Here is a 25,907-nt window from a genome sequence, read left to right as displayed (position 1 = left end):
AAAATAAATCAGACCCTAAAACAAAAAATTAAAAAGCTATGCGCAGAGAGCGGGTTAAAATGGACTAAGATTCTCCCACTGGCCCTTATGTCCATCAGAACCACCCCCCAGGAGAAAACTAAAGCTCAGCCCTTACGAGCTGCTGTTTGGACACCCTGTTCCCCAACATTTCCCCTTACTACCGGCTCACACTTCTTCTCTTTTAGGCGATGAAGGACTCACCTCTTATATTTTATCTCTACAGTCTCAGTTAAAATCTCTCCATAGGTATGCTGCTTTAAGCCAACCCCTCCCTGCCGATGTCCCAGCACATCGCATCCAGCCTGGAGACTGGGTATATATAAAAACTTGAAAACGGTCTCCCCTTAAACCTAAGTGGCAAGGACCGTATCAAGTCCTCCTCACCTCCCACACCGCCGTAAAGGTAGCAGAAAAGGACAACTGGATTCATTATACTCGTACAAAAAAAACCAGAAGTCTCACCAGAGCTCAGGATCGGCTCCAACGCGAGCTTCCCTGACCTGGAAAAGGGGAAGCCAGAAGAAGACAACTGCGGACTTCGTGGGAGCACCGCACGCTCACCTGACCGCAACAAGGGTGAGCCAGAAGCAGCCGAAAAAATAAAAACAAACACCTCCTGGACCTGCAGCCCGTTAGATAACATAAAACTCAAACTAACCAAGGTCCACTAATGAACTGTCACCCTTTTGGGGTCCTGCCCAGCCCAGAGAGCACCGAACTCCAAGTACTGCATCCTCTAGACACTTTTGGATCAGCTAAAACAGAGCACTTTGAGACTGTAAGATGTCCCAGAAGACCAGTTATTGGAGCTGCAGGGTTGTGCATACTGTTTGTGCTGATTTTTGTTATAATATGGTTTCTATAACTATGTTATTTCTAATCTTTCTCTTTGCTGGACAAATAAGTCTCTCACAGGGATCGGCTATAGCTGCCAGTTGCTGCAGATGTGCTAATCCTGGTGCCCGAGGTTTTCCTGTCTGGATAAGTGATTCAATCAAACTCTCTGATATAGACAGGAAGGTCAACATTGCCCGACGGTATCCTCCCTCACATTGCTGTAGTTCAACAAAAGTTCGGGTATTTACTTATAGAACAGAATATCGTGTAAAGCCTAGCCACCCAGTTTTCAGACAATTTGCAGAGTCTCCTCAGGCTAAAACTACTCTTAAACCTACTGTTGCCCATATCTCTGATAATAATATATACCTCCAATACGTTGAGAGAGCCGCTAAAGCAGAAAACCAAAGTGATTGTTGGGTGTGCAGTCATTTTCCTCTCCACACCCAAGGAGGCATTCCCACGACTCCCATCCCCTTGGGCCCCATCGAGTCACTTTTAAACCCCTCTAATAACCAAGCTTGGGACCAAAGTCAGCAGAAATTCCTTTTGGTAAAGCCTGCTGTTGGAGATTGGTGTTTCTATATAAACTGCTCAGTATCAAACTGCATTAATTTAGGCACAAGCATATGTCACCACTATTTTACTAGTTCAAGTGGAGGAGACTGGCGTAATAATAACACAGCAACTCCTACCTATTGCAGCTCTTACAATGATTTCTACAGCAGCAAAAATTTAACCAAAAACACTAATCCTATCTACACCCCCATCTCCTCTTTAAATAATACCTTGTGGTATTGTTTATACACCGACACCTCCCGGGGACAATGCTTCTTTAATGAAACTGCAAATCCTTCCTTTAAATCAAAGGGTAAACGCGGGGTGCTAGGATTAGGAAACGGGGGCCGAATACCTCCTAAATATTCAAACCTCGCTGCTTTAAAAGGACAGTACTGGGTCTGTGGCTCCCACGCCTACCATAAAATCCCTGCCAAAGGAAAAGGTATCTACTCTCCCGCCATGCTAAAACCCTCTACGTCCTTCGCCACGCACCTTCCACGGGGCAGGTGGCGAAACAAGAGGGATTTACAAAAAAGCCGTGATATAATAAACAAATATCAAAAAACTCCGCTTACCACAGGAGTATTAGTCGGGTGTTCTTTAGCAGGTATACTCCCAGGAATAGGCACTGCTTGTCTTAAAAGATTTACACTACGTTTGCAAGCTGTGATAAAAATCATGGCTCATAAATTCAGTGAAGGTCACAAGGAACTCTCGAAGGCCGTTGCTGCCTTGGCTGACACCCAAGAAAAACTCCAACTAATGATAATTCAAAACCGTATAGCCCTTGATTTTCTCCTTGCTGCTCAAGGAGGAGCTTGTGCGGTTATTGGACCAGAATGTTGTGTTTGGGTTAACAGTTCTTTTACAATAGTACAAACCCACCTCAATGATGCAGCTGTCCATATCCAAAAAGCCGAAGATATAGCTAAAATCCCCAAAGACACATCTCTTAGTTGGCTCACTAATTGGTTGCCTTCCCTTACAGGATGGCTTAGACCTTTTGTATTAAGCTTAATCGGAATTGTTATAACTATAATCTGCCTGTTGTGCTGTTTTCAGTGTCTGTGCTCTCTAGGACAACAGTTTATGCAAAGGCAAGTAAAAATGTATGGTCAGTTTGTACAAATATCCAGCATCAATCATCAAAACCTAACCCCACAAGAAGTTAAATACCTAAAAGTGTGTTCCAAAATTTCCTCTAAAAAATTGAAACAAAGGGAGGAGTTGTAGTGCGCAGGTTTGTTATTACCCTAAAATAAAATAGTTTTCTGATAAGCATACTGTTAGGTTTACAATAATTTAGATTATTAGGAAGTATTAGCTTTACAGCTGAATACAAGGCATGACCTGTGGCCTAGCAATGCAGCTGACCACAAGGCAGATTGATAGCTAAGCCTTTGCTTGTGTCAAGTAATCATTTTAACTGTATTAAGCATTTTCTGAGTTAAAAGCAGCAAGTATCTCTGTGTCTGTGTGCTGAAAAATCAGCTACAGCAAGAAGTAAGATAAGACAGGGAAACCATTGTTCTGGGTGCACTGGTTGTGTCCTTGAGAAGTATCTACTACTGTGTAAGGTTTTGCTAACATATTATAATGTTACTGTTACTTAACTTTTAGCTTTTTAAAAAGTGCTAGTTCAGCTTAATAAAAATATGCTGTTACAAAGATTTAAAAAGCACCGCCCAAAATATTGCTTTTTTTGTTAACCATAAAGTCTTGCCTTGTTATAATAAGTATAAAAGATCACCTCACCCTTAGGGGGGGGCCATTTTGCCTTTTGCTGGCTTTATGGTCTTTGCTCGAGCAAATAAACAGCTGTCTTTCTTTACCTGCGTTGTCTGTCAATCAAATTACAGCTAGACAACGAACCTTTGGGAGGTTTCTCCCACAACAGCTTTCACAAGCCATTCTTTCTAAATATATGGGTTCTACACAGGGTCTCTTCCTGGCCTCCCATGTATCGGGCTTGTATGAGAAAGGTATTTAGAGGGCATGTCTACACACCGCCCTACAGCAGCATTGTTACTGCCCGTACTGCACCGTGACTGCCCGTACTGCACTGTGACTGCCCGTGGTGCACAGTTATTTTTAGCCGCTACTTCACCATAGCAGTGAGTTAAAATGGGGGAGCACACCACTGTGGTGAAGTAGCTACTACTCACCTGTAGACTCGCATGATCACCACATTGCTGTAGCATGTCATACGTCGTCATAGTTCAGGGGTCAGCAACCCCCAGCACATGTGCTGAGCACTGCACATGAGGTCATTTTGCTTGGCACCCCACTGCCAGCCTGGGCTCTAGGCAGCTGCTGTCAGCCACGAAGCCCGAGCTGCTCCCAGCAGGCAGCTGGGCAGCTGCAAGCCCTACTGCAAGCAGATCGGGCTCCGTGGTTGACAGCAGCAACCCAGAGCCTGGACCGGTTGCAGCCAGGAGGCTGCAAACATCTGCTCCGGGCTCCAGCATTAGTTCCATACCGGCGGGTGCACGTGCGCCTCGGAGTGGATGGGGGGGGGCCTGAGGCAGTGCAACCCCGGCCTCTCCCCCGCTGCTGGCACAGAGCTGATGACTGGGCTCTGGAGCCTGGTGCAGCTGTTTGTAGCCAGCCTGGGCTCTGGGCTGCAAGCAGGCTGCAAACAGCTGCCCCAGGCTTCAGAGCCCCAGCATCAGCTCCATGCTGGCAATGACTGCACATGGATCTCAAAGCAGATAGTGGGAGGGCTGTGCTGCCTCAGACCCTATCCCTGCGTGCTTGCACCCACCGGTATGGAGCTGATTGGAGCCTGGTGCAGCTGTTTGTAGCCAGCCTGGGCTCTGGGCTGCAAGCAGGCTGCAAACAGCTGCCCCAGGCTTCAGAGCCCCAGCATCAGCTCCATGCTGGCAATGACTGCACATGGATCTCAAAGCAGATAGTGGGAGGGCTGTGCTGCCTCAGACCCTATCCCTGCGTGCTTGCACCCACCGGTATGGAGCTGATTCCGGAGCCCAGAGCAGATGTTTGCAGCCTCCTGGATGCAACTGGCCCAGGCTCTGGGTAGCTGCTGCCAACCACGGAGCCCTGTCTGCTTGCAGCAGGGCTTGCAGAGCTGCCTGCTGGGAGCAGCCCAGGATTCATGGCTGGCAGCAGCTGAGCCCGCCTGACTCCCACCTGCTCCAAGCCCAACATCTGGTTTTGTGTGTTTGTCTGCCTCTGTCTGGTTCTGTGTGCGCACCCATGTGCCTGGTTGCAGATATTTGTGTAGATATGTCTGTTCTGGGTGTGTTCTGGTTCTCTGTGTTTGTGCACATGGTTCTCTGTGTGCATGTGCGTGTGTCTGGTTCTCTCTCTGCTCTTCTTTTTCTTTCTCTCTCTCTCTTTCTCTCTCTCCCCTTTCTCTTATTTATCTCTTTTTTCTCTCTCTCTCATTGCAACATGCTCAACAAAAAAGGAATACAGAACAACAAAGGCAACATTTATGATTATTAAATATACTAATATGCAGTGCGTCCTGCTATGTACCCCCATTTTGTTTTTCTGGCATGCTGGCACTCCAGCACCTTCCAAGGTAGACATAGTGGGTTTTTTCGGCACTCTGGCCAAAAAACGTTGCCTACCCCTGCTGTAGCATGTCATATGTCACCATAACATGTTGCTGCAGCAACATAGGGTGATGTGTAGGTGCACCCAGAGGAGCACTTCTGAGGGAAGAATGGATGAAACACACTGTGCCACATCACAAGGGTCTTTTTAAAAATGAAATAAGAGAAGACCTGAGAAAGTTTAGCTTAGACCCTCGTGGCAGGGAACAGAAATGAGGGACTAGAGCACAGAGCTGTGAAGGGGAAAAGGTGCCCCCTGCTGTCCCATGGAATCCATCGTAAGGCAACAAAATCAGGAATACACTGAAGCACCAGGAGTGTTTTATTTGAAGGGTTTCTTCTGGGAAATCCTGAGCATTCAAGAAGGTTTATTTTTAAAAGCATCTTGCACCAGTAACAAGTGGAGAAAATCTTTCTCCATTTATGTGTGTGTAGCTTAGGGGTGATTCCCATCCCTACGCGAGGAGAGTTATGCACCTAAAGCTCCATGCACCAAGATGAGAATAGACGCCTGAGAGTTCACACCAGGAATGGTCTAGGCCTCTTGGCAGCTGCAGAGTTATCTCCTCTTCAGTGAAAAGCCAGGCAGTATGGGACTGCAGCATCCCTAAATGAATGTGATTCGCTGTGGGACAGCCCTTTGTTCAACTGCAAACAAAGTGGCCAAAGGGATCTTACAGGAATGCTGGGTCTGCTCAGGCCCAGCCAGAGAACTGCTCTAGTTTATTGCAAGGTTTCAGAGTGGGACTAGCTTGCTTAAATATATATATCATAGTCATTCAGTAACAAAAGTGAGGACCGAATGCGGGATCTTCAGTGTGGTCTTTTATCACTTGACCTACCACAGAATCCCATTAGTTGGCAACAGGTGGCTCTTAATCTTCTATGAGCATCAGTTGCTTGACTTGATGGAGAAACATAACTGAACCAGTGAATTGCACACACACAGGCTCCTTTTTAACTAAAGGCGTCTCTTTTTCAAAGTTAGATACAAGATGCATAAAAAGTGGCTTTGTAGCCTTTCTTTATAAGTCATAATAAAGACATTTAGATTTTGTTAAGTTATTCTCTTCCTTTGGTGAATCTTGTCTTTTCTTTTTTTTATGGAAGGGCTTGAGTGATTTGGTGTATATGGGGAACTTTTTAACCATTAGCAGAAGAGATGCAGGAACTCAATAGAGAGTGCTTATCTTCAATTTAGGTAAATATGTGTTATCAAAAAGCAAAAGGCTGAATATTCTGGTAGGCCAAAAAGTTTATATTAGTCTAATTTTAAAATAATCTCTTCTGTTATCAGTTGTAAACAAGTCTCACTTCTTTTGTATTTGTGATGTTGTACTCTTACTAGTTTTCTAGTCATTGACTAGTAGTGCCTGTCAGTTTGAAGCCTAGCCTTGGTGGTGGGGCCTGGTTTCCCATCTCAACCTCCCACCAGATGGTGCCCTAGAGTCAGCCTGAATTGCAGCTACTGTATATCCAAGATAACCCTAAAGTTAAGCAGCATGGCAGCTCCAGCCCCAGCTCCAGGTCCTGGCCAGAGCTGCCACCAAGCACAAGATGAGGGGCTTTTTGCTGCAATGGACTATGTTTCTGGGGGTACACCTTCCTCCAAATTATGGGCTTGATTCCATACATTCCTTTATGCATCTCTACCGATCAAGGTATTTCAATGCAGAGGCTACCTAGTGATAAATGCTGCAGAAAAAGCTGAAGTACTCAATGTCTTTTTTACCTTAGTCTTCACAGGCAAGGTCAGCTCCCAGACTACTGCACCTGGCAGTAGTTTGGGCAGGAGATGAGCAGTCAACAATGGCAAAAGTACAGGTGAAGGACTATTTAAAAAAGCTGGATGTATACAAATCCATGGCTGGATGCAATACATGCAAGGGTGCTAAAGAAGTTGGCTGATGTGATTGCAGAGCCACTGGCCATTATCTTGAAAACTTGTGGAGGTCAGAGAGGTCATGGATGGCTCGAAAAGGACAAATATAGTGCCTACCTATAAGATAGGGAAAAAGGAAGATCTAGGGAACTAGAGTCAGCCTCAACTCAGTCCCTGGAAAAATCATGGAGCAGGTCCTCAAGATCCTCCATTTCTAAGCACTTGGAAGAGAGGAAGGTGATTAGGAACAGTTAGCATGGATTCACCAAGGACAAGTCATGCCTGACCAACCTGATTGCCTTCTACGATAAGATGACTGGCTCTGCAGAGAGATCAGTGGACATGATATACCTTGACTTTAGCAAGGCTTCAGATACTGTCTCCCACAACACTCTTGCAAGTAAGTTAAGGAAGTCCATGTTGGATAAATGGACTCTGAGGTGGATAGAAAACTGGCTGAATCATCCGACTCTAAAGGTAGTAATCAGTAGCTTAATGTCTAGTTGGCAGCTGGTATCAAGTTTGGGGCCAGTTTGGTCAATATCTTCATAAATGATCTGAAAGATGGGAAGGAGTGCACCCTCAGCAAGTTTGCAGATGACAGGAAAGTTTAGGTTAGATATTAGGGAAAACGGTCTCACTAGGAGAACAGTAAAGTACTGGAACAGGTTACTCAGTGAGCTTGTGAAATCTCCACCCTCCGAGGTTTTTAAGACCCACCTAGAAAAAGCCTTGGCTGCAATGACCTTGTTGGGGATGGTCCTGTTTTGAGCAGGGGGTTGGACTAGATGACCTCCTGAGGTCCCTTCCAACTCTCATTTTCTATTATTCTATGATGCTAAAGCATTCAGCCTGAGAACTGTACGTAAATGACTATTCCAACCGAATGATTTCATTTGGCTGTTTGGAATTTGCTATTAACACTACATATCACCTAAGTCACATGGTACTGGCTTTGCTTTTTGATTGTGCTGTCTCCAAACCCACAACAAGCTTTAAAAGTAAGTATGCAAAAGCTTCTGAAGTAAGCTTTCGTGTGACTACACATTGGTGTAAATCTCTATGACCAAAATTAGGCCATAATTTTTCAACTTTTTCTTTCCACTGAAAAAAGAAAATTCAGCTGGACCAAACGTTTCACAAATTTATTTCAGTTTCGCTGGATTTCTCATTCCAGTGAACAATTGTCATATTATGTTTTGATGTTTCTAACATGAGATTTCTTCTCATTTTATCATTTTAAATAAATAATAATAATACCTCCCAACATTCAAATAAAACTTTTCATTTGTGCTTAAAAAGACATTGTATTTCATCTTAAATAATTCTGATTGTATTTTTATTGAAAAATTGTCATTTCAGCTCAAAACGAGACATGGGATTGGGCTTTAGGGGGAAGGAGAGAGCTGGTTTTCTTTTTTGGGGGGGAAGACGGGGGTTAATTTTTCAGAACTGCCAAATAATTAAAAGCCCCATTAGATGTAAATCTCTGTTTGTGACACTCTTTGGAAAGGTTTGCATAGAGTGAATAAGAGGGGATCTAAATTCCAAAGTGATTTCCCAGTTTTTACTTTACCTAGCATTTCCTTTCCTTCATCGGTTAATGAGGTGAGAACTAGCTGCCTGAATATTTTTTGGACACTAGAGGGAGCTTGGAATCTGGCTACTCATACTGAAACAGTGCTGGAAGGAAAATGCTTGAGGGGAAAGAAAGAGACTGGAAATAAAGTGATACTGATGGGTATAAGGTTCCTCATTTTCATCACTGGCAAAACTATAAGGGGTGGATTTAACCTGCATAGGAAATGAGGCATTCAGTTCATAAGGTATTGAGGGCTCTATAAGAAAATATCTATCCTAGGTACTATCCTGGTCCACATTATGTAGTATCTGAGTACCTTCCAGTCTTTAATAGATTTCTTTTCACAATTCTCTCGCGATAAGTTGCCATTATCCTCATTTTATAGATGGGGAACTGAGGCACTGCAAGACCAAATGACTGATCCAAGGTGACATAGAACATCTGCGGGAGAGCAGAGGTGAGTCACCCGTACCAAGTTAACCCCTTAACTGCTAAGACACCCTTCTTTAGGAAACTAGCTAGCTAATGTCAGAATCCTTATTTGGTTCTCTACTTTTGTCTGAGGCCACCACAAAGACTGTATATGAGAAGGAAACTTTGTAAACATATTCATTAAGATGTCTTACAGTACAGGACCTTTACACACTATGCTATAATAGTCCACACTACAAACTTGTTTGGACATTCACAGCAACTACTACATGATATTATTGTTCTGCCATGGCTACCATATATATTTTACACGGAAAAAAAACCCAACCTATTTTAAAATAGTATTAGCAAGATTGCAAAGCCAAATCCCCCACAATTAGAAAATATTGCAATTCAAGTCACCTTCATTGCAATTTAAGCAACCTTAATTCAGCCCTCCTCTTTTGCATATACATTTTGATAGTCTTTAATTTTATGATCACATAAAATTGTACCAAAGGACCCAAGGCACAGGATGACCTGTTTTGGCTGAATTTCTTTTAGTTTTTAAATCAGCCCTGAGCAGACACCCAGCATGGTAAATTCCATCTGAAAGACTTCAAATGATAAGTAACCAAAAAGAGTTGTTAAAATGAGAAGTGTTTGGCAACCTAAGTATAAGATGTTGCTTCCAGCTCTATACTTTTCACAGTGGAGATGTGACACCCAAGATGAGCAAACTGCACTAGCTCAAAAGGAGGTTTCCTTTCTAGCTGGCTGTTTAAAAGGATTTTCTCTCTAAAGACACTTTATGTTTTCTAGCCGAGTGAGAGTACGTGCTAAGCAAGGATTGACGCTAGTTTATGTTAGGAGAGGCAGTTGGAGATGGTGGATAATTCATTAGACTAGAGTTGTCCAGCTGATGGCCCAAAGGCTGCATGCAACCTGGGAGGGGTTAACCTGTGCCCCCACATCTCCAGCTCCCCTGGCTGCTGGTTCTCTCGTGGGTCTGGCCGCCACTGCAGGTAGGATCTCCAAGCTCCCCTTTCCTTCTCTGGCTTTCACTTCTGGTCCCTGTCTAAGGGGCATAGCAGGGCAGCACAGCTCAGCACAGCCTGTAGTGCTGGGGAGCCTGTGACACAATGGGGCCCACAGCCAAGGAGGTGAAGAGAGGGCTCCTTGTCCATGCTCAGTGCTCGGTGGAACGATGATGGGGCACCACTTGCCCATTCAGTGCCAAGGAGCTGGGGAGAGCTGTAGGCCCCTGCCAGAGTGCCCCCATGGTATGAGGCCCATGGCAATTAAGAAATTGAATATCCCTGCCTCACACGAGGATGTCAGAGGATGTCCATCTGCTTCTGTCCTGGCCTGCTGCATAACTGGAGGCAAGTCCCTGTTTCAGTACCCGTAAAATGGGAACTACTATCCTTGCCTCCTCTGTAAAACATTTCGAGAACCACAAATGGAACATACTATATAAGAACTAGGGGGTATTATTTAGTTTACTTTAATCTTCCCCCTCTTGCTGGGCTCCGCAGCTGTCCAAGGCTCAGGTGCTGCATGATCCCTGTCCCTGTCGGAAGTAGAACAACTGATGAACTCCACTGTGAGACTCATCCCACAAAGTGCCATTGCAACAATCAGCATTTATCTTGCCAGAAATCTCCCTGCCCTCCCACATAAAGATGCCTTAATATTAACATGTCACATTTTTCAAAGGCAGGAATCTAAATTGTCTATTCAAAATTTGCACACTGCAGCATAGCTCCCACATTTGCAGACAATTCTGGGTCCAACAACCTCAGACACACAAGCACCAGTGCCACAGCACTTCAGCCTGGTGGGCGAAGACAAAATAATTACTTTGCTTTTTTTATTTCATTCAGTGACTAGCCATTACCTGAACATCAAAGGCAAGGAGAGAGGAGTTTCCTTTGGGGACTCGGTCTTGATTATCAGAGTTGCATAAAGACTGCCACAAACATATCAATGAGTGAACAAAGAGCCATCTGAAGGTGAAGAAGGGACAGATACATTGAGAAGCACAAGAAAAAGGCTAGATCCACTAGCTGGAATAAGATCAGCAGAGAGGATACATACCTCACTGTGTATTTGTATAGTGTGAGGCACATATGAATGCATACACTGTAGCTGCATATACTACATATAAAAATTACTTTGCTTTCCAAGTACGGAAATGGAAATCAATTTTACTGAAAATCATGGTACTTTGAAGACCAGGCTCATTTACGGTGACCAATTTGTTTCTCCACATTATCTGAAAGGGTTTTAGCATGCAGCCCTGAGTCCCATAGCATCACAAGTACCTGAGACTTGGAAAGAGAGATGGGGGGGTGGGGAGGAGAAGGCTTATCACCATGGAGACAGATGAGAGCAAATGGTCACACCATCAAAAGGAAGGAAGAAAAGAAAAAAGGCACAAATAAAAGGAGAGATCTCATTAAACCCAACACTAATTTTGTAATCAGCAAAATAAAGGTAGCCTTGAAAGCCTGCTGCTAGAAGACACAGTACAACAAAGAGGTTGCTGGCAGCCAGGTGTAATTTCAGGTTGTGCATTGCATGTGGGTTACCAGCGCTCAGCTTTTTCATCTCTTTTCTTCCCAAACCTTACATCCTCATGCAGGGTGCCAGCTGGCTACCTGATCCAAATATTCAGCAATGCACAAAATAGCTGGGATGCCTGGCTTTGTTGTAGGAAGTTATTTGATACAGAAAAGTTTCTGATGGACAACGTACAATCCTACCTGTGTAATGAGAATCAAGAATATTGTAGCACATAATTTGAGCTCTGGACATACCATGAACCCATTATATGAATATGGCCACAGCACCTGAGCACTTTACAGTCTTTAGTACAGGCAGTCCTCGGACTTACAACACAATTGGTTCCTGAAAACCGTGTCTTAAGTCGAAACGTTGTAACTCAGAACCAATTTTCTCATAAGAAACAATGTTATAAATGGGGGATTGGTTCCTGAACCAAGGCCCAATACCCTATTTTCACTGAAAATACCCAAGAATTTTGTACTTGATCAATTATAGACGAGTAATATAGCTACAATAATGTATTTATATTGTAAATAGCAAGCATATTGCTTTGGAAGGACTTATTTGAGGTGACTTTGCTGGACTTTTTGAAGGGCTCTTCATTGGACATCTTGAAGGGTTCTTGGCTGGAGTCTTCTCAGGAGTCTTGGCTGCAGGTTTTTCTGGAGTCTCGTCTCCTTTCTTAAAGAAAGTGTCCAAGGAAGTTTGGACAGATGTTCTCCAGGGAAATGAGCAATGCAGCGAACTTGTTCTCTGGCATGGCATGGCATCGGAGCAAGCGTTGTAAAATTGAAACTGATGTCATGAAGTTGAAAGAGGGTGTCAACTGATAAATGTTGTAAGTGCAAAATGTTGTAACTCGAAACATTGTAAGTCGAGGACTGCCTCTATATCCATCCCCACAATTTCTTCCATTGTAAAGATGGGGAACTGTAGGGTTGTTTGTGCCATCCCGATGGCACGCCAAGGAGGACTTCAGTGAAGAATGCTCTGCCTGATCACTCCCACTCCATGTGGGCCAGATCCTGGAGATAAGGCTATGCAGGCACCTTGGAACAACCCTGAGCATACACGCCACTCAAAGAGACTACATGACTTGCCTATGGTCACATACAATGCCTGTGGTGGAACAGGGACTTCAGTGCAGGCCTCCTAAATCTCAGGCTAGCACCTTAACTGTCTGTACCTGTCTTATTTCCATACAACACCAGAAGTAGCATGTCAGAATAATATGGAGACGCTATCATTTATTGAAGTAAAAAAACTAGCAAACCAGAAGATATTCCAGCAGCTGTACTAACTCCAGCCCAGTTCATTTATTTACCAGGAAGTTCCCCTGGAACTCTACAGCCCACAGATACATTCAGTGGCCAAGTTACTGAGTATAATGCTGAAATAAACATGTCATTACAAAGAAAGAGCGCACACAGCATCACCTGAAGCAAAGGTCTAAGAGTGATGTAGAGAGTGGGAAAGCCCTGATTTGAGACAAGTGGAGTGGAGGGGCAGATATAGGCAGTATAGCTATGTGCCTCTGGATGACCAAGAGATTGTATTTCAAGGGATACCATGACTAGATTGGGTGTTTAGTAGTTTAATGCAATAATAATACTCATAAAATAATAATGGGTTTGTAGGTGTTGGTAATTGGGGAAGGGTTGGGGCAACTTTTATAAAGGAGCAGGGAAAGTTCTTGGCAGGATGCAGATAAAAGACTGGATTTGCTGTGTGGAGGGAGAAAGAGGAAGATTGTTGTGTGTAAGGAAATAGTTCAAGATTGTGATGGTTTAGTGAAAAAAAATAAGGTCATCAAAGGTTTGTGGGTAATGGTAGGGACAGGAATTAACTCAGCTTTCACAGTATAGCAGCTAGAGATGGTTTATACCTTAAAAACAAATAAACCAAAACAACATGCTGCTGCCACCCTGCCCATTTTGTCTCTGTGCTTGGTCTCTTTATCCCATCCTTTTGTCTGTGCTTTGTCCTTGCAGACTGTGAGCTGCAAGGACCTGTGAGCTCTGGGGCCAGAACTGTCTTTCCCTCGATGTCCAGCACCTTTTGGCTGACATTGAGCTATATCTACTATTGCATATAAATAGAAAAAATCACATGGAAAAGATGTTTATGCACTATATTGTGCATCTCTGTGTTATTACTACATTTTAACCTCAGTGTTACCATGCCTGTCCACTGGATCTAATAGCCAGTAAAGTGAATGGGACCATTTTCATTTACATGGTTTCTATTACACTAGCCATTAAAATCCTTAACTTTATAGGCATTACACATCTTCAGGAAGAGACAGTCCCTGCCATGAAGCATATACTCTCCGAAAAAGGTGGGAGAAGAGAAAGAGGTGCAGTAATATTCCCCAGGTCACAAAAGAGGCCAATGGAAGGGATATAACCCTCATATTCTGGGTCCCAAGCCTATGTCCAATTCGCTAGACTATACACTATGAACTGTATGACATCGCAGTATATTATCTTATCCTTGGATCTGATCTGATGCCCCTTGAAAACACTGACTTTTAATGAAGAAGTTAGGAAGACAAGATAAATCTAACCATGTTGAGGCTCAAACACCACTCAGATGAAAATGTAAAAAGCCCTTATCACTCCTGTGTAGTCCTCCTACATATACTATAGGGTTGGGACAGGGAAGACAATGAATAACAGGATTCCTATATAATGTGTGTGGGAGAGCTGTGTTCTGGAGGAGAAATTAACTAATATCTAAAAGTATCCTGCTAAACTTTAAACCAGCTGTAACACAGGTGATTGTATAGAGATCAGTGGTCCTGCAATGTTTTCCTTTAAGATTAACGCAGTTAAAGTATCCAGCTCATGGGAGGGAGGAATTTGCTGTGAATTTTATCAAAATTTTAAAAATCACATTCAGAATTTTTTTTAATTGCACCTGGTGGCTGAGATGAGGCACCTCCATTTTTCATAATCCATGAAATCTGAGTGGAGTTTGTTGTGCACAAATATGTTGGAATGATGCGGGACATTACACTTCTTGAACATTATAGCTCAAGTGTTAATTGCATAATATACTTTTTTTCTTCATTCTTCACATGTCATATTCATAGAAAATAAGAGCGCTAAAATAATACCTAAAGCTTTCTACAAATTGTAGCTAGAAATGAGTAGCTTCCTGTACATGCCATAGATGCTCTAAATTATATGCAGCTGCAATTGCCCTGGAACAACTATTACAGCAACTCAAGATTCCTGAAGTGCTGCCCACCACATCATGACCAATAAATCTGGACTTACACTTAAACCATTTGTATTGCCAGAGTGGTACAGAAGGGGTGAGAGGTCTGGCTCCAAAGCTCCATTCAGAAGTGGGAATGAGGACAGAAGGATCCTTGTACACTTACACAAGATTATGAAATACTCTAATGTATGAAGAGGTCTGTTAAAGTTGAGTCAAGGTTAGCTAGTTATGCTGTTCTGTAATCTAGAATCTGTTGTCTAAAATATGAGTTGGACATAAGTAATGGGGTTTATATATTTGACTTTTGCTCACCTCATCAGACTCACTCCAGGTCAGTGGGGACTGGAAGTCCTTGCCATCTAGTGGCTGTTCAGTGATTCTGTCAGTGAATACAGGTTTATGTGGCTATGACACTAGCCATTCAAAGCTGCCACAGGCTAGGCATTGTACATCTCTAGTAAGAGACAGTCCCTGCCATGAAGTACTTACAGTCTGAATGGATAAGACAGCAGGTGGGAGATGGAGAGATGCAGTAACTTGCACTCTCCTACATGGCAACCATAGTCTACATGGTGGGTCACCTGGCACTTTTCACTCACACCTTCTTCATTAGAAAGGAAAATAAAAACAAAGACTAACAGCAAGGAAGGTCTGGAAGAAACTGTCAAGCTGCACCACTAGAGCAAAGGCAAAGTGATCATACATTTGTACAGACATGAGCTAAAAGGATACAGAGACAAAACAGGGAAACGAGGTTGGGGCATGCTGGCAAAGATTAATGGTGTTTTCCTGTTCAATATTTCAACATGTCCTACTCTCACAATAGTTTGCAAACAAAACACATCTCTGGCTTTCTGAAAGCCAGCTGCCAGGGCTGTTCCTTTTTTGCTGGGGACAGCACACAGAAACAGTTCAGATCTGTGTAATACTGTTATTTAATAATCAGACATACAAAGCTCTCTTAAGGCCTAATACAAACTCTGTTGGAGCCACTGAGGATCCTTTCACTGCTTTGGGGGGCTTTGGATCAAACTCTTATGGGCCATGCCACAGTTCTGATTTCAGTGGAAAATGATTCAAGAAGCAGGAGTATTAAGAAGACCAGCATGGAAGGAATCTACTTAAAACCATCAACTGGGAGAACCAAATATACAGCAAAGTGAATATACAGCAGAGAAGAAGATTTGAGGGGAATGGGACTCTTTAAACTTCCGTTCAGATCGCAGAGCTGGGACCAGGAGCTGCCTGCTGCTGGGGCAGGGGAACATTGTCCTGGTCGGGCTCCGAGCTCAAGGCCTGCCTCAGCAATAGTCAGCTCCGGGGGTCAGAGAGCAATCTCCCAGGCCCCACTCTGACTGCAGAGCCAGGGCCAGGAACTCCTTGAACCAGAAGAGCCCCACCCTGCTCAGGGCTGGTTGGGACCTGCCCCAGAACAGGACAAGTCACAGCCAGCCCCAGGCTGCACAGGGATGGCTCATTGGGCACAGGGCTTGTCCCCATGAGCATGGGATTGGAGAGCTCTGCAGCAGCAGCTCTCCTGCCCCGTGCACATCAGGACCCTTCCCAATGTGTCTGGGGTCAGGAGGCCAGCTGTCTCCCCCAGCTGTCTCCTGGCCCCATGCTCCCTAACTGCCCCTGGGCTAGCACCCACGGGGAGCCTGGAGCTCCTCCAGGCTGCAGCAGAGGGGCAAAGCAGGGTGTGGATGAGCGTGACTGTACAGTATGTAGTGCCGCAGACATATCTGTGGTGCCACATGCCTCACATTCTGCTGTTCTCTGTGCTGCAAGGAAGCAGTGCAGGAGTGTTTTTTGCTCTCTGGATATCTAAGGGTCAAAAAAACATGCGTAAAAAAAGCAAAGTGGTGGACGCAGGGGCAAGGTGCTGGCCCCAGTCTTCCCTACCCCACCTGGGGTAACCTGCTGCATGCCAGAGGGCACATGGCACAAGCATTCCCCAGGGACAACTAGCAGCAGCACAAGGTGTGTGGCCACTAGTTACCCCCAGGGAACCAAACATCCGCAGTCGTGTGAATGCGGCCATTGGAAGCAAATCTGCTCCCAAGAGGGAGCATGTGCAGATGTTCTCCTCCAGTATTTTTACTGTGCAGTAAGCCTGCTTCAAATTAATAGCATGTGTAGACACACCCTTAGTTTCCTATTAGAGCAAAAACACTTCCTTCTAACCATAATCAATGAAAGATGCAACATTGACATTTACTAGCAAATAAGTGTTGATAAAGTGCAATTGCTAGGCACACATGCATGCATGTATGTGCACAAACATGCACAAACATCTTTGTTCCTGACATCTTCTATAGTTCAGAAATGTGTTCAAGTTGTATAATTTAAAACTGGAGTTCAGTGTGATTGTAAAGGCAGTCTATAGCACAGGGTAGGGATGAGGACTGGAATCCAGACCTGGGTTCTAACCCTGGTCCTGCCCTGAGAACTTGGGCAAGTTAGTTCCATTTAATGAGCCTCAGTTTCCGCATTGATAAGTTGGGCTAATTATTATTCATTTATATGAAACTTTTACAGCTGTAGATGAAAAGGGCCAGATCAGTATTTTGCTTTATTGTGACTTCCTTCACTATCATTATACCATGAGCTATATCATGTTCCTAACTTTTGAATAGAAGGCAGAATAGAGATATTCCTAACTTTTAAATAGAGATCTCCAGAACATTGCTTTATTACATGCCTGACACTCAGATTAATCTCTGCTTTGCAAAGGCCTAAACGCATCAGAAATCATTCCTTGAGAACAGTCAGCTGAGACAGAGACCATTTAGCAGCATCTAGAACAATGCCTTTTAAGCCAGGAAAAACTTCTCTCCACAGAATTATAAAGAGCAAAATCCCAAGAATCTTACTTAATGCATCAATGAAAGAAGTCAAACTGCCTTTTGCCTTGGTCCATGCCATACTTAGCCAGACCACAAGTCCCTTCAGTCCAGTATCTTGCATCTCACAATGACAGAGTGGATACTAGAGACTAGAGTAGTTATGTGGGGCCTATCCAGACTGATCTGTCTCCTGCCCTTCTACTTTCAGCAGTCTGGAGGGTGGGGAACGGCCAAACTCTGGACACCATTTGATTGTCAAAAGGGGTTAATCTGGTCTTCAATAGACCATTCTAGTGCCCAATTTGAGTATTAATCATGTGTAAGGAGATTCCCCTTTGCATAGCGCAGAGACTTGGAAGGGTGCCTGTGCGAGGCCTTCATTTTGAATATTACCTTTTGAGTTCTTGTTGCTTGAAAATGGACAAAAGCACAGATTTTGCTTCAAGGAATTAATTTGCACTGTCATTCCTCATTATTGTTGTGTCCAGCCATGAAAGCCTCACAAGATGACCAGTGGGCCATGGATGAATGGGAAAGAATTGGAAAACATGGAGAAACTAAAAGAGAATAACAACAAAAATCATGCATCCATGGCACTGAAGAGATAGAACTGAAAGCAGAGGGTTCACACAAATTTTTATTGAAGGTCATTTTGCAATATGGTAACTTATGGCTTTGCTGTCAGTCTCCATAAAGCCACCTCTCATAACAACCAGGGGGAGAAAAAGAGGTTTGTTTAGAACCATTAGTGCACCCCTCCCCCACAGCCCCATTAGCAGGCCTTATTAAACCAACACAGACAAAGAGCAAAGATGCCCCTTGTTAATGGAGAGTCTCCAATAATTGCTCTGCTCTGCCGCTTCTTTTGGGGCCTGAATGGTCTTTGAATAATGTTTCTCTTTCTGTGGTTGCAGACAATGCCCTTACAGACTGCTTTAAGCGGTGCCAATCCCATTAGCAGAAGAATAGCAGAGCTTTCTGGATATGTGTGTGTGTGTATATATATATGTGTGTGTGTGTGTGTGTGTGTATGTATATGTGTGTGTGTGTGTGTGAGCACGAGCGTGCACGCATGCATGTGTGTATGTGTGTGTGCGCATTAGTGGTGATGGCTGGCTTACAGTGGGAACTAGGTCTAAATATGCCCACTGTTTGCACTTCCCAACATAAGAAATCAAAGCAGGAGAATGTTCTAGTGAAATTCCATTTCAGGTACCTTCTCCCTATTTAAACAGGGTCTAAGCTAAGTGGTTTTAGAAAGAATGTGCCTGCTGCTATTCTAGCACAAGGATGGGAATATCTGCTCATCAAAGGTAGGAATGAAAACAGTTAGCATGAAAATAAGAAAATATGGGGGTGCTGGACTCTGGGAGCAGGGGGAGTAAACTGACTTTTAGGCACTCTGACTGAGTCTAACTTTCTTCCTGCCTTCAGCAAGTAAGAAGTAAATTCCACTGAATGGAGTAAAAAAGTTGCATTCAGAATGAGATCCACTCTTTTCCTGTCTTTCCCTCCCTCCTCCTATACAGTGGATACATTTACATGTGAAATTAATTTGACTGAACAAACTCTGGCCTAGTTTGCACTGGAGTTCATTGCTCCTGGGCACAGCATTTACATGTATGCATCATAGGACTGCAGCACATTGAGCAGGTGGTGCAGCCCCAGCTGGCAGAGGGCTGGCATCAGCCTGCCAGCCTGGGTCTGTTCTGACCTGGCTCAACATGCTGCAGAGGGGCTGGCTGGGGCACAAGGGCGTTTCAGTGTGGTGCTAGCCAGCAGGCAGCCCCTACACGGAAGCACCCTCATGCCCAAGCCAGTCCCATCAGCGTCTACAAGTTTGTTGCAGCAGAGTAAATAACTCCACAGTAGGACAGTACTTGTGTTTGGCAGTGCTAACTACAGTGGAGTTAATTGGTTTACTCCAGTCTAATAGCTCTGCATGTGTAGATGGAGATGTTTTACTGCAGAGCTAAGTGTAGGTGGGTTACTGTCTACTCCACAGTAAATGTCTTGTGTAGATGCACCCAGTGGGCGCACCTACATGTTCATTAATGCACAGTAGTTACTGTGCATTTAGTTTAGTGATGGGTGATCAGTCGCGAACGAGTAAGATTGTCTTCCAAGGATCTTTGTAGTGAGTCCACAGGTGGCTACATAGCCCAATTCTAGATCCACATGTGTTGTCGCAGTGAGGACAGCTGTTTCCAGAAGGGATGGGCACTGTGTTGCTGTGTTGGATGTTCTGATGTTCTTTTCACCTGTTCCTCTTTTCCTCTTCTGCCTGTCGACAAACTGTTTCAAAGTGTTGAGGTCCCTCCGAAAAAGCCTTCTTCCATTTTGGTTGGTCCAGAGCAAGTGTCTCCCAAGTGTTAATACTGATGTTACACTTCTTCGTGTTTGCCTTCAGGTTGTCTTTGAAGTGCTTTTTTTGCCCTCCGCATACTTCTTTCAGCTATGAGAAAAAGATTCTCTTGGGAAGGCAGGAGTCAGGCATGCAAATGTGACCTGTCCAGTGAAGCTGGTTTTGGATGATCATGACCACAATGCTGTTGGAATTTGCTTCGGCCAAGACACTGATGTCCATGCATCTATCTTCCCAGCTAATCCAAAAAATCTTGCAATCCTTAGTTTAGTGCTTGCTTAATGAAGTACTAACTAAATGTATAGTAATTACAGTTGCTGTGCTTTAGCACCAGTGCATGGCTTTTTAGTGACGCTTATTGCGCAGTAGTTTAATACTACTGCACAGTAGCATATTAGCACAGTTTTTGACTGGCATGCTACTGTGCGGTGTTATTAGGCTACTGCTCATTAAGTGTCTCGTGTAGACATGCCCAGTATGTGCTTTAGGAGCAGTTGATTTCAAAGTGGCATTCATCCAGCCTTGCTGCCTGTGTTAATCTGCAAAGCACAAGACAGAGAAATAGATGCTGATGTATTTCTAAAGGGTTAACTTCTCTTTGTCATTCAAAATGAATATGAGGCTAATTAGTGTGTTAAATAGATGACCATATTCTAAACTTGGAGAAGTCAGCATACCTCTACTTGATTTTTTCTCTTTGATCTTTCTTTCTGTGTAATGAGTGAAAATAGTGTATATCAGGGCTAGCTCCAGTGTTTAATTTAATCATCTGATGATATTTATTTTCACAAACCTAAACTTACAAAACAATTATCAGGAAGGTTTTATCTTGTGCCTAATGCATCAGTTAATAGCCTTTCCAAAAGGTAATAGCTACCATGTAGGGAGTCAGTAATTAAAATGTGTGAAATAAAGGCTTAGTCTTCAGAGGAAGGGGACATGGTGGTGGGCCAAATCCTCAGCCAGTGTGAATTGGCTCAGCTCTTTAATGGTGGTGTTAAATTAAATAGTTCTCCCTATACATGCCAGCTCAGGATCTGACCAAAGGTTTCTGTGAGATGTACATAGCTCAGAGAAGAGAGGTTCTAATCCTTACAAAAAGGAGCCAAACTCTCAAATTAAATAATGGTCTGGTCCCTGGAAACAAGAACAGCATTTTACAGAAGTGATAGGAGGAGATTAGATTATGAGGAACAGAATTTGCTTTTAGCTGTTAGTCATACCAAAAATAAACTAAAGTTTCTATTGTTTTAGTTCACAGTGGGTGCATCTACATGTTCATTAATGTGCCACAGTTACTGCGCATTTAGTTTAGTTCTTCCTTAATGAAGTGCTAACTGAATGTGCAGTAACTACATTTACCAGGTAGGAGCTCCAGCGCATGTTTTTTGTGATGGTTACTGTGCAGTAGCCTAATAACACAGCTCAGTAGCTTATTAGCATGGCTTTTGACCGGCACCCTACTGCACAGTGTTATTAGGCTACTGTGTAATAAGTGTCTCATGTAGATATGCCCGGTGTTACCAGGCAATGATGCCCTCTGTCTCTTTTGCTGTTTGTCCTGGCTTCAGAGCCCAAGTAATAACTTTTTTAAAAGGCATATGCACAGAAGATTGGAATGTCTGAGGCTTTAAAATAGGCAGCAAATAGGCAAAAAGTTATTTCTGTGGATGGGTGATGTAGATCTGGAATTATATGTTTCTTTGTAATAAATGAGTCAGCCACTAGGTGCCTTTGTGTACTGTAGACTGTTTCAGACAGAGTGCGGATTCTGATAAGGGGGACAAAGCTGGAATGCAAGCTGTGTGGAAGCTTTGTTTGCTTGTGCCTATCGTTGTAGTTGCATCTTTAATCCCGTTTAAGGTGACATGATTTCAGGACAGGATGAAGGAAAAGCTTAAAATATCAAATCGGTATATCTGGAACAAAGACTCTTGAACAAACAAAAATAACTTCTGCAGATCAGCAATGAGCTGTTAATAATTTGTCAGAGAAATACATAGGAGAACAGCTGCTATTCCATCATTTGTCAGTAGTCTGTTCAGGTTGATGATTCAATTCTTTCCCCAGGCACACAGAATGCCAGTACCATATGTGACCATTAATTACATGTTAAACGAAAGGAAGAGAGAATAAAATACCTGCCTTCAGAGATGCCAAGTTTTTGTTATACTGGGGCAGGTGGATTCCATATGGGTCACAAGGATAAAAATCACAATTAGAAATGAGAAGACACTTAACCATCCCTGGAAAATATTGTGGATTTTCTATGCTTTTTCATAGGACCTAAAAAATAAAAGCCTGAGGCAGAATTATTTTCTAAGGATCTATGTGCCTCTTCTATATGCAAATTGCACCCTGTCCATGCAACGGAAAGTGCCATTTGTCTCATTGGCTTCCCCCTCATTCCCTCGGACTCCACTGCGAAGTTAGGTCTGTTGCTGGATGAGAAAAGTCTTGGACAGTAAGAAAAACAGGACTAGGTGACACATTTTCCATCATGGCCAAGGGGAACCTAAAGAGATATCGATTCAGTTAATATTTTTGAGGTATGTGACCATTTGGTTATTATCCAAAGCATTATATGGGTTCGCTTTTTTTAAAGGCATGACGAGTAACTCCTCAGGAGCAACTCCTCCTGACTCTTACTCAACCAGGCCTCAATGTTTTCTTACAGTCTTCTACCCACATCTCAACTGTCCACTCTGCTATACTAGGATAATTCTATTAAGAAAATACTTCTAAAATAAGGTCTTTTGTGGTTACAGGAAGAGATCTGGTGTTTCATTGTAGCTTGAAAGCGCTTCATATCTACAAGCCAAAAGTGAAATATGGCCATATTTCAGCAAGGTAGGTAAGCATATGTGTAACGGTAAACACAAGAGCAGTCCCATTAAAGGCAGTAGCTGAAATAGGTAGTGTCTGTGCCTGAAAGCTTGCTATTGAAGAGGTTTTTTTGCAAAAATCTCGTTGGTCTAATGAAAGATATCATCTCTACTATAAGTCCTGTTAACAGGTAGGCATTATTCCTATAATTTTTTCAAGGCCAACCACATACCCTGCTATATTCTACTGTTTGAATCCAAGCGCAGCCTGTTGGCCTACTGTTGCAAGTTCATCCCGATGCACTATGTATTCAGGCAGGGTTAGAACACTTGGCACAAAACAGAGCAGTGTGGTGCCTTACAGATGGACTAACTTGTTCAGAGGCTAACTCATGCAGAGTTAGTCTATAAGGTGTCACATTGACCTGCCTTCAGCCTAACTTTAGACTAGCACAGCTAACTTCTTCTCTCTACTTGGCACAAGAGTTATACTCCTTAGCTACCACTAAAGCTTTGGCAAGGCAAGGAGCTATACAGAGAGCCTCTCCTTCTGAAAAGCTAAATTAAAGTGATAGGTAACTTCCACTGTCGTCTGAGAAAAGAATGAACAACAGGAATAGCAGGGTTAGCTACAACTGTAATGCAAATAAAGATGAAATACACAAAGTGAGAGCCTTAAATAGATATTCTGACTACATCCTAGGAACCAGTCATGCATTTCTGAGGAAAGGACTGGAGTGGGTTGCAAGCTCTGATAGTGTACTCCTTGTCACTGAGCAGAAGGATACATTCTGTTTTCAGTGGTCAGAGTCAGTCATAAATCACTTGTTCTCCTCACTGTCATTAGAATCAGATGTCCTTTGCAAAAACTATTTATGTGCATTATGCCAATGATACTTTTAGGTATATACTATATATATATATCTTTTGTGCATGTCTGCATTAAGCATGTCTTGAATGCACTGCTAAACGGTATGTAGGGCATGACAAGAATTGTAAACTTTACTGCAAAATTGCCAGTGAGAGAGTAAAAAGAAAGGGACAAGCTGAAGGATGAGATAACAAAAGAAAGTCAGAGAACTTTTGATGGGTGTGAATGAATTTGAGTCAGTAGGGCCTGATGAACTTCATCCCAGGGTACTGAAGGGATTACCAAAAGAAATCTCAGAGCCCCTGGCAATAACATTTACAAAGTCCTGAAAGACAGGTAAGGTACCAAAGGACTGGAAGAGGTCAATCCTTTTTGAAAAAGGTAAAAAGGAAGACCCAGGGAACTATAGACCGGTTAGCCTCACCTCAATACCTGGGACATTACTAGAGCATATCATAAGAAAATCCGTTTGCAAACACCTGGAGAACGAAAGGCTGGTCATGACCAGCCAGCATGAATTTACTTTGAACAAATAATGCTAAACAAACTCGATCTCCTTCTTCGACAAGATAACTAGTGATGTGGATGAAGGGTAGGCAGTGGATATAGTGTATCTGAATTTCAGCAAGGCCTTTGACAAAGTCCCATATGACCTTCTCATAAACAAATTGGAGAAATTTGGGCTAGACAAAACTGCTACAAGGTGAATAGACAACTGGCTCAATAGCTGCAAGCAAAGGATAATTATAAATGGATCCACATCAGAATGGCAGGAAGTTTCAAGTGGAGTCCCACAGGGCTCTGTCTTAGGCCCAGTGCTGTTCACCTTCTTTATTAACAATTTGGATGCTTAAATAGAAAGCTCTTGAGTAATTTTGCAGATGACACAAAAATAGGAAGGACTGAAAATACACTGGAGCACAATTCAGAAGGATTTTGACAGATTGGAAAATTGGGCTGCAGCAAAGTCTGAAGTGCTGACGAATGCAAGATGCTACATCTCAGGAAGAATAATCAAAAACACAAATACAAATGAATGACACCTGGATGGATGGCAGCACTACAGAGATGGAACCAACAGTCTTAGTGGATCACAGACTCCATATGAATTTGCAGTGTGATGTAGCTGCAAAAATGGTAAATGAGATTTTGGGCTGCATGGATAGGAGCTTTAGATGCATGGCACTGGAGGTGATAGAGCCCCTTTACTCTGCACTGGCTAGACCTCAACTAGAGTACTGTGTGCAGTTTTGAAACGTTTTAAAAAGAATATGAAGAAATTAGAGACTGTCCAGAGATGGACAACAAAAATTATAAAGGGCTTAGAAGGCAAGTCAGATGAGGAGAGGTTGAAAGAAATAAGCATATTCAGCTTGGAGAAGCAGCGGTTAAGAGGAGACATGATAGCAGTCTTCAAATAGCTGAAGGGCTACCACAAAGAAGAGAGAGAATACCTTTTCTTTTTGGCTGCAGAGTATAGGACACACAGACCAATGCCTTGAAACTGCAGGAAAGTAGGTATGGAATGGATATCAGGAAAAAAAGTTTCACTGTTAGAATAGGATGCAGTGGAAGAGCCTGCCTAGGCAAGTTATGGAGTCTCCATCACTGGATGTGTTCAAGAACAGTTTGGATAAGCATTGGTTAGGGATGATCTAGGCATAGCTATACCTATGCTAAGCCATGGGTACTTCTCAGGCTTCTGGGCTGTCTCTAGTGGGTTATGGAATAGAGAAAATCCCACACAATCTACTGATTCGTTTTGATGCACTGGCTGGGGGAGTAGTTAGCTGATTGCATGATTTCACAATGATTACACACTTAATTTATACAACACAATTTTATTTTAAAACTCTTTGCTACGTATATAACACTGCTTAGCTTTAAGAAACACCACAAACAATAACTACATATATCAGAAACAGTGCTCCGAATGCACTTCCTTCCCAAACAATGCTATAAGAATTAGTATTACAAAAACAACTTCAATTACAACTAAAAGTTAAATTTGAATCAATACTGTTATTTTTCATAATATACTTACAATCCTAGAATTCCGAGAAGCCAAATACCAAAATATGGTTTCATTCCTCAGTAGTACAATTTAATGGGATGGCCTCAGTAGTACGGTTCATTCCTCAGTAGTACAATTTAATGGGATGGCCTCAGTAGTACGGTTCATTCCTCAGTAGTACAATTTAATGGGATGGCCTCAGTAGTACGGTTCATTCCTCAGTAGTACAATTTAATGGGATGGCCTCAGTAGTACGGTTCATTCCTCAGTAGTACAATTTAATGGGTTGGCCTCAGTAGTACGGTTCAATGGGCT

At 43.1% G+C, this 25,907-nt stretch overlaps 1 protein-coding gene across 1 annotated transcript in view; it reads left to right on the top strand.

Annotated features, from left to right (window-relative positions):
• LOC106722486 overlaps window positions 1–18,088 on the top strand; it is a 22,877-nt gene extending 4,789 nt beyond the window's left edge. The window contains exons 2-3 of the mRNA XM_025210573.1: window positions 245–1,861; window positions 18,006–18,088. Coding sequence (XP_025066358.1) covers window positions 805–1,861; window positions 18,006–18,088 — 1,140 coding nt within the window. The 5' untranslated portion in view covers window positions 245–804. The remainder of the gene's footprint in view (window positions 1–244; window positions 1,862–18,005) is intronic.
• Window positions 18,089–25,907: the final 7,819 nt, after the last annotated feature.

The sequence above is a fragment of the Alligator sinensis genome, unplaced genomic scaffold, assembly GCF_000455745.1.
Source record: "Alligator sinensis unplaced genomic scaffold, ASM45574v1 scaffold699_1, whole genome shotgun sequence".
In the NCBI taxonomy this organism is placed as follows: domain Eukaryota; kingdom Metazoa; phylum Chordata; order Crocodylia; family Alligatoridae; genus Alligator; species Alligator sinensis.
This window is presented reverse-complemented; position numbering and strand designations above follow the sequence as displayed.